The sequence below is a fragment of the Carcharhinus amblyrhynchos genome, chromosome 9 (assembly GCF_965287045.1).
Source record: "Carcharhinus amblyrhynchos chromosome 9, sCarAmb.v2.hapA, whole genome shotgun sequence".
Lineage (NCBI taxonomy): Eukaryota > Metazoa > Chordata > Chondrichthyes > Carcharhiniformes > Carcharhinidae > Carcharhinus > Carcharhinus amblyrhynchos.
Window position 1 is genome coordinate 71391111 of NC_137332.1, and position 9882 is coordinate 71400992.

Below are 9882 nucleotides of genomic sequence, written 5' to 3' on the forward strand. Positions count from 1 at the left end.
TGGTTTGAACACAGCAAGATATTTGCCAGTTAAACAGAGCCCAAAGAGAAACACAAGCCAGAAAGTAAAATTAATACATCTTGCCAGTAATCTGGGAAAACAATTTGGCAGTTGTAGGATTTCTAAATATTCATTTTCCAGTAAAGAAGCAGCCTTGTTAATGGAAAGGTAATAATTCAAGGAAGTAGATTTCATGTTAAACATTTACAACAGTTCTCGTGTTCAACATTTGTGACATTTTGGTGTTTGTAAGGACTCTTTATGTAAGAACTGGAGATTAACTAGGTGTTAACAATTACCGGCCACTTTGCAGGAAAATGCAAAGACGATGATGTCATCGAATGCCCAGGTGTAGTCCGGGTGGGGAGGGTAGAAGGCCAACTTTCTCGTCGTTTCCCTGCGCAGGTCAATGAGGAACGTTGAGTGCACCATAGGAACAGGAAAACAATTGGTGCGCTTCCACTCCCTGATTGGAATGTAATCAGGAGTCCTTCTGTAGTAGCCCTGGATGAAAGCAAAACACAAAACTGTACTTGGATTGAAAAAAGAAATGGAGGGGGAGCTGACAATGTATAAGGGTTGTAACTCCTTCAGGGGTGATTTGCATGTTCTCCCCATGTCTGCATGGGTTTCCTCCTGGTGCTCCAGATTCCTCCAAAGATGTGCAGGTTTTGTGGATTGGCCATGCTAAATTGTCCCTCAGTGTCCCAAGTTGTCTAGGGCAGATGGATTAGGGGTTATAGGGATGGGTAAGATGCTGAGTTGATACTGACTCGATGGGCTGAATGGCTTCCTTCTGTTCTGTGGAGATTCTATGATTTAATATCAGCATGAGAATGGATTGAGCCCAGTACAAACTGTGACATAACTTGGTGTTTGGGATTGACGTTGGTTTCAAAAGATTTTGTAAGGGTTATAGGCGAGAGTAGTGTGGAGATTAAAAGAAAAAAATGTGTCATGAAATGCATAAACATCTGAATATAAAATCTGACATCTTAAAATACTCTTAACTATAGGCCTCTAGGAAATGCTTGCACAGGACAGGTGGTGACTGTGTCATATACTATGTGATCGAATTGTGGTATCAAAGTTTGTATTCGTTTTTGAGACAGGCCCAAATTGAAGAGGGAAACTGAGAAGGAAGATTAACCCTTCTAGCTCCTGTAGAAACTAAGACTGAAACTGAGGTTGGAAACCAAAGCTTATGTGGAGACTGAAACGGGTTTACCCGAGGAACATGTGACATAGGCCTTAGGAACAGGAGTAGGCCACTTAGCCCCTTGAGCCTGCTCCGCCATTCAATAAGATCATGGCTGATTTCGTTGTGGTCTCAACTCCATTTTGCCGCCTGCCCCCACAACCCTTGACTCCCTTGTCCATCAAATATCCATCTAACTCTGCCTTGAATAAATTTAAGGACCAACTCCTACAGTTCTGTGGGGAAGAAAATTCTACAGACCAACATCTCTCTAAAAAAAAACTCCTCATCTCTGTCTTAAACAGTAGAGCTGAGGAGGTTCTGCAGATGTGTGCCATTTTTGGTGAAGTGGATTGTGCACAGCTGTCAGCTGGAGATCAGGCTAAATCTTAGAAGAGCACGAACTGAAATTCTTTTGGAGGATTTTATTTTGATTTGATTTATTATTGTCACATGTATTAGTATACACTGAAATTTTTTCTTGTGGGCTTTACAGACAAAGCATATTGTTCATAGAGAAGAAAAGGAGGTTGCATAATGTATTGTTACAGTCATAGTTAGGCTGTAGAGAAAGATCAACTTAGTGTGAGATGTGTCCATTCAAATGTCTGATGGCAGCAGGGAAGAAGCTGTTCTTGAGTCAGTTGGTGTGTGTCCTCAGACTTTTATATCTTTTTCCCAATGGAGGAAGTGGAATAGAGAATGTCTGAGGTGCGTGGGGTCCTTAATTATGCTGGCTGCTTTCTCAAAGCAGCGGGAAGTATAGACAGAGTCAATGAATGGGAGGCTGGTTTGGAAGACAGAGTTTGAAGGACTTTGTGACTTAGATTGCTGAGTGCATCACTGAGCCAATTAATAAGATGGAGCGATTGCCATTTAATAAATATTTTACATTTTGTATTTGAAGGTAGTTTGCCCGTAAGTTCATTTTTAATTTATGTTCATTCTGGATTTTGCAATGAAGGTGATCTGCTTTGTTTGATTGCTGTGTAGTAAAGTTCTTTTGTCTTAAACTGCGGGATCTCCTGGCTTCATTCTTTCACTTAAAAACTAGGATTTCCGATTTCTTCTTTTTAGAAAAATAAAGTTATCTTTATTTTTACATCAGCTGAGATGTTGACAATTAAGCTGTTAGTATCCCCAACCTTCTACCATTTTCATACTGGAAGATATTGCAGAATTGCCCACCCACCGCACACAGCAGCTTTCAAGATGCTGACATGGAGAACAAAGTGCCCCACTGAATGGTGGAGCCCGGATTGTTGCTGATTTTTGCCCAGGAGTGTAGACAATACTGCCTCAAAATACTGACTGTCCATGCAACATGTTAAATGATTGTCATGCACATTAAAATTTATAGATCTCATATTTGTTTCACAAGTCTAACCTCAGGAGAAATGTTTATCAGAAAGACATGATTAAAGAGGAGCAGCAATTGCAGTGACATGTCAACTGTTCTTGTTCACAGGCAACTTAGGATAAACAAAAAGGTTGCCAAATTTTGGGTGTGCATAAACCAAAGATGAAATGGTAAACCCGCTGAGGAACAATTTTAGTAACTCAATCGGAATGTGTTATGAAGGACTGGGTTAGTATGATGCCCTTGGGTTGTCGTGGTGAAACCACGTGCAGGATTTGATACAATTGACAAGCCATCCCCTGCCACCTGGTCATTACTCTGAATCTTTCTCACTAGTTCTGTTGCTGGAAGGTACCCCACAGCTGGGGTCAATGTGGAAAGGTCTCTCTGGTACTTTTTGTTGTCCTCACAGTTCCATTAACTGTTGACATTGATTCCTGAGTGCAAAGGGGGGTTTTCTCCGGGTGCTCTGGTTTCCTTCTACAGTCCAAAGATGTGTGGGTTAGGTTGATTGGCCATGCTAAATTGCCCCTTAGCGTCCTGAGAAGCGTAGGTTAGAGGGAATAGTGGGTAAAATATATGGGGATATGGGGGTAGGGTCTGGGTGGGATTGTGGTCAGTACAGGCTCGATGGGCCGAATGGCCTCTTTCTATACTGTAGGGATTCTATGAAAAGTCTGGGGTCACATACCAACCGATTCAAAAACAGTTTCTACCCAGCTGCTGTCAGTCTGCACTCACATGGGAAGATTTTTGAGCTCTGACGAAAGACCATTGAGTGGAAACATTAACATTCCTGGCCTCGACACTCGTGGGCATCATCGCTTCCAAATTTTCCCCTCCTGCCTCTGTTTCTCTCTCCATGCTGCATGACCTGAGTATTTCCATAAGGAAATTTAGCATTTCCGCTATGACTGTTGTCAATTTTTTCAGATGCACCATGGAAAGCATCCTCTCTTGTTATATCACAGCTTGATATAACTCCTGCTCTGATGAAATTGGCAAGAAACTACAAAGAGTTGTGAATGTAGCCCAGTCCATCATGCAAACCAGCCTCCCTTCTATTGATTCTGTCTACACGTACAGCTTCTTTAGAAAAGCAGCCAACATAATCAAGGACCCCAAACACCCCAGACATTCTCTCTTCCATTTTCTTTCTTGAATCAGGGAAGATTCAGGAGTCTGAGATTAGGTACCAACCCACTCAAGAACAGCCCTGCTGTCATCAGACTTTTGACTGGATCTATTATATATTAAGTTGATCTTTTTCTACACCCTAGCTATGTCTGCAACACCACATTCTGGACCCACTCCTTTCCTTCTCCCCTATGTATTCTATGAACAGCATGTTTTGTTTGTATAGCACGCAAGAAACAGTACTTTTCGTTGTATCCCAATGCATGTTACAATAATAAATCAAATCAAATCAAAGCATTTTCTTTTATCTTAAAATGTTATTTTGATTCAAGAAAGACCTTTTAAGTTCATAGTGAGAATTAAGCTCTATTTCCTGGTAATCTGCTTCTTTAATCATGCTCTGATGGGTGGTTTTTTTAAAAAAAGAATAAAACTTGGAATCCTCTGCTACTTCCGAAAGTATCAAATCATATGGTTCACAGACCACAACATTTTCAGTGCTTACTGTAATGGTAGAAGGTTTACTGCTCTCCCTGTGAAAATGACAACTCGAGATTTTTAGTAGATAAGATTGAGTTTCAGTTCTGAGGAAGGGTGATTTTAAGACTGAGGCTACCAACGGGGAGAGTGCCAAAGAAATCAAATGGAAAGGCAAGCCACAGGAACAATAGGATTTATTGATGAACTGTATTCCTCGCACTCAAGCTCCGGAGTGGCTGTACAGGTGGATCCCTGGACAAGTCACCCTCGTCCCGGGTCACAGTGGCTCAGTGGTTAGCACTGCAGTCTCACAGTGTCAGAGACTCAGGTTCAATACTGGCCTTGGGTCACTGTCTGTGTGGAGTTTGCACGTTCTCCCCGTGTCTGCCTGGGTTTCCTCAGGAATAGGGACTGAGTGGGATTGTAGTTGGTACAGACTCGATGGGCTGAATGGCATCCTTCTGCACTGTACGGGTTCTATGATTCTGAAGATTAAGAAGAACCATTGGAATAACAGAACTTCAGACAGGCTGAACAAAATTGCATAGAATTACTTAGGCTTTATATAATAAGACCTCTGATCCAATTAGTCTCTACCAATCTTGTTGCTCCTTTCCCTCCTTCAACACACCCGATCACCAGATATTGCTAGATTGCAATGTCAACCTGTGGATAGTACAGGAAATTCAATACCCATATTACTTTGTTTACTTTGTTCCCAATACTGTTTCAAATCTGGTGTCTGGCTGCCTCAGTACTAATCTCACCCAATCTGGCACAATTAATTTGAAAAATCTCACAAACTCTGTAGAAAATCAAGACTCTATGCATAGCCTGTTAGTATTTTCTACCAACAATGGAAGTGGCAAGCCATTGAGCTGAAAAGTAGTTTCAACCGTCCTAAGTAATAATTGGTTAAGAGACAGTAACCTGAAATGTTACTCACCAGTATGTAGTCAGCCCACTTCTCTCTCGCGGTTTTCAGTGCCGTTTGCTTGAGTTTCATCATATGTGCAAATCTGGAATTGCTCCAGTGTTTTGGTCCAATTTCGTCAGAATAATGCCTGGGGGAACCAAACAAAGGCTGCTGAATCAGTGGGAACATCATTGGAAGGACACGCTGACTGACCCTGCATTGATATTTTGTCTCAAGGGCTGCTGAACTTCAACTCTGGCAGGGGCACGTTAATGACAAGAAGGTAGTGGGTGGGCTGTAGAATGGAGACTGATTTACTGCTGCCAGTCCTGAACTCATCCTCCTGCCTCACAAAGGGGGAGGTAAGGGTCCTGAACCTATCATTAAAGAAACTTCTTAAGAAACTCCTCAGGTGCATTTAGAAAGCAGCAAGTGTTGCTGTAGTACACCACCCCACTGTAAAATTCACTCCCATATTTCAAAACCAAAATGAAAGCCCATCGCTGCTAATGAACAAATTTGGTAAGTTGTGCATAGGTTAGAGATTCTGGCTTGAAGCGATTGAAACTTGTAGGATTTTTTTCTCTTTTTAAAGGAATTCCAGTGGATTATGCATGCTGTTTATGCTTAGGTTTGTAATAATAACAGGGAACAAAATGTGGGTAAACAGGAATGTGGGGTTGAAGTTACAAACAGATCAGCCATGAATGGTGCAGCCGACTCAAGGGCTGAATGGCCTACTGCTGATCCTAATTCGTATTCATACTCTTTATTGTACTGTCTTCCCCATCCACATGCTTTCAGGTCACATTGAATACAACAGCCAGTGCCACAGCATGTCTAGTTCTATGAACACACTGGCCCTCTTGGTGCCAAACAATGCCTGCTATGTGCACTCATTTCCGTTACAGTCTTTGTTGGGTGCCATTTTGGTGAAGGAAATAAAAACATGGACCAAAGGTATGCCATCTTCAATCAGAATGTGGTGCTGATTTGACACTAGCACTATCATTAGCCTCTCGAACACACACAATTGAAGATGGGTTCAGCAGCATGAAGGATCCCTGGACAGTGCTGTTCAAAGTGATCATCATCATACTTTATCCTAGAATCCTTCCGGTGCAGAAGGAGACTATTTGGCCCATCAGGCCTGCACCGACAACAATCCCACCCAGGCCCTAGCCCCATAACCCCACGTATTTACCCTGCTAATCTCCCTGACACTAAAGGACAATTTAGCAAGGCCAGTCCCCCTAACCTGCACATTTTTGGACTGTGGGAGGAAATCAGAGCACCTGGAGGAAACCCATGCAGACATGGGAAGAAAGCGCAAACTCCACACAGTCGCCTGAGGCCAGAATTGAACACGGGTCCCTGGTGTTGTGAAACAGCAATGTTAACCACTGTGCAACTGTGCTGCCTTTGAAAAATGGTCTGGAATCTCCTACATGCCGGTACTGATGGTTTTATTACTCGTTTAGGCCCTGTCCCTCCTGACACACTAAGATTCCACAAAAAATTTAAATAATAATATTTAACTTGGCCTTTTAAAATTTATTTATTGGTGTCACAAGTATGCTTACACTAACACTGCAATGAAGTCACTGGGAAAAATCCCCTTGTTGCTACACTCTGGTGACTTTTCAGGTACACTGAGGGAGAAGTTAGCATGGCCAATGCACTTAATCAGCACGTCTTTCAGACGGTGGGTGGAAATTGCAGCTCCTGGAGGAAACCCACACAGACACTGGGAGAATGTGCAAACTCCAAACAGATCGTAGCCCAAGCCAGGAATCGAACCTGGGTCCTTGGCACTGTGAGGCAGCAGTGCTAACCATCGTGTCACCATGCCACCTGTGTGCTCATGGTACAGTGTATTAAAACAAGCTACTCTCACTCCCCCACCCCAACTCTTTATTGAACAAAGGTAATGTCCCTTTAATTGCTCTAATTCTACTTTCAAAGTGCATGTTCCTACATCAATTGCAGCATTGCTTGGCTGAGCAAGGTTTCCGTGAAAATATTTGAAAGCCATCTACAAAGTCTTCAAAGATTCGAACAAGAATTTATTGAGATGGTTATGCGATGGAAATTACTCACTTGGGATGGTCCATGGGCCTCCACTCCACATAGTGGTAGGCCTTCTGAACATTCTTTAACCATTCCTGCAATATTGCTGTTGTGTTGTCAATGTTGTGGTCTGTGGCAACCCTATGGAAAAGACACAGATAAAATTGTCAACAGTAAACCAAGCTGAATTAAATTAGCATTTAAAATCAGGAGGTTATAAAAACAAATTGGCTTTACTTCAAATGCAAAAAAAAGTTGCTTTTCTCTCAGCACTAATCAAAATGAGGACAGTTTATAAATCTGCTCAGTGTTGGACCGTTGCTTAGAGAAGAGAATAATTTATAATATTACCTTGACAGATACTATCATCAGGCCCCATTTTAAAAACAGCTCATTCTCACAGGTTTCTTGTCCTGTAATGCCTCATTTTGAATACTATTGAATTGATGATCTGATGCCAAAGGGATTGTTTCAGAGAGAAGAGAAATATTGACATTCCCTCAGATTATTCCTACATCACTTTGAATAGGCAAAGAAATTCCCACATTTAACGTGGGGCTACATGGAAGGAATGGACTATTCTAAAAGCTCTTCTAGGGAACCAGTATAAGGCATGATGGACTGAATGGCTACCTTCTGTGCTATAAGATTTTATCACAATGTGATAACCCCCAGACCTTGCATAGAGTTTCACTGATTGACCTCCTTGTAGGATTCGTAAAATACAAGCCACCTAGTGATTGGTAATTAGTTTACCAGGTGAGATTCTATGTTGAGCCCTTTATAAAGCAGGTCCTTGAGTAGGTCCATTATTGTATTGGACAGGTTAGGACCTGTGTTCACCATAGGTTTGTGGTTTTATTTTGTGCAACAAAGCACTATTCCTTTATGGCTGACTCCTGAAGTTACTATACGCACCTTTATTTTCATTCTCAGGATGGTGGTTAGGAGTCAGCCACCTTGGTATGGAACTGAGAGTCACATATAGGCAAGACTGGGTAAGGATGGATGACTTTCTCCTCAGGAGGATATTGGTGAATTGGGTAAGATTTTGCAACAATCCAACAGCTTCATGGTTGTTTCCACTGACACCAACTCTCAATTCAGTCAGCTGACTTCAACCAGGGGGTAGTTGCGGGATTGGAGAACACTGGGCTGGTGGGAAAGCAGTCTGTGTTCCTAATTCCAATCACTATTCCAGTGAACCTGGCCTTAAAGTGCTCTAGTGAATCCTGCTTAAGGTCAGGATGGGGCTCTGCAGTGATACCCCAGGGGTCAAGTTGCCTGTTGATGCACACTGCCCAAACTCTCATATGGTAGCAGGAGGGCAGAGCACAGAAGAGACTGCTGCATGTTGGGAATTAGACAGGTGGGTGTTTGTGGACTTCCTGGGCTTTCAAAACTCCACTTTCACTCAAGAGGCAAGGAGCAGAGGGTCAAACAATCATCCTGATGCATCTTGCTTGACTGGTGCCTGAAAATGCCACTAATCTTTGGGAATACAAGTCATAGCAGGGGAAGATCACAACTGCAGCAAGGGATGGGCTGAGGCAGCAATGGCCACCATATTTCCATGGGCCCCGCCAATATTCACAAATAAATCCAAATTTATCTTTCAGGAGACTCTTCTATTCCATTACTTGTGAAATTCACAGGCATTCTGGCAATTCCAATAGCCTTAGAGTTTCACAGCGCAGAATCATCTCATTGTGTCTGTGCTGACCATCAAGCATGTATCTAATTTTAATCCCCTTATCCAGCACTTGGTCCGTAGCCTTGTTTGGTGTGGCGTTTCAAGCTCATCTAAATACTTCTTAAAATGCTGTGAGTGTTCCTGCCTCTACTAACCTTTCAGCCAATGAATTCCAGATTCCCATCCATTCTGGGTGAAAATGGTTTCTTCAAAGCCCCTTTAAATCTCCTGCCCCTTATGCTGCTTTGTTACTGACCGTCTACGAAGGGGATCATCTTCTTCCTGTCTATCTTATCTATATCCCCTCAATGAGGTTTTGTACACCTCAATGAGGTTCTCCCTTCAACCTATTCTGCTCTCAATTAGGATCCTAATCACAGTATTGTTACCCGATTTCCATAACAAATGATGCCCATTGCCAAAACCAGGGCCATGACCACCTGGAAGTGGATCTTTCACAAAATTGCAGCTGTCTGAGTCACTGTTGTTAATGGGGCAGTGAGGTCAGCAGCCCTATTTTTTAGGGCCTTACCACCCTGTTCACACCAAGTGGGGTAGGGCACTCAGATTCAACCCCAGAAAATTGAGCTGGTTAAGGAAAACAAATTCAAAGGAATTCACAAATAATTGTGATATGGTTCTCAAATATATTGACACTGCTGAAAAATAGCATTTTCTTTTGTCGAAGCTTTTCATCTTGCACTCACCAGGACATCGGCAATAAGATATTATAAGGGAAATTGACAAATCTATACTATACAAGAAGAGAGCACTCTCTTGTCACACTGTAGAAATGTATTGATTTCCCTTACATTGTATCCTTGCAAAATGCTGATGAATGCAAGATGAAAAGTTTCGATAAAAATGTTTATTCAGCAAAAGTGACAATTGTTATAGAACCAGCTAGAAAAACATTTCTAAAATAAATAAAACCACTGTTGTAAATGTCAGTAAAGTCATTGCGAATGAACCTTACGTTCCACTGTTAATTCATAATTTATCACATTCATTTGAAGTTTCAGCCTCTT

General features: G+C 42.1%; 1 protein-coding gene across 1 annotated transcript in view; it reads right to left on the bottom strand.

The window, feature by feature from the left end:
* LOC145348578 (procollagen galactosyltransferase 2-like) overlaps positions 1–9569 on the bottom strand; it is a 58774-nt gene extending 49205 nt beyond the window's left edge. The window contains exons 1-4 of the mRNA XM_080196767.1: positions 9562–9569; positions 7192–7302; positions 5031–5239; positions 300–527 (exon numbers count right to left, since the gene is read on the bottom strand). Of these exons, the coding sequence (XP_080052893.1) occupies positions 300–527; positions 5031–5239; positions 7192–7302; positions 9562–9569 (556 nt within the window). The remainder of the gene's footprint in view (positions 1–299; positions 528–5030; positions 5240–7191; positions 7303–9561) is intronic.
* Between the last annotated feature and the right edge of the window lie 313 nt (positions 9570–9882).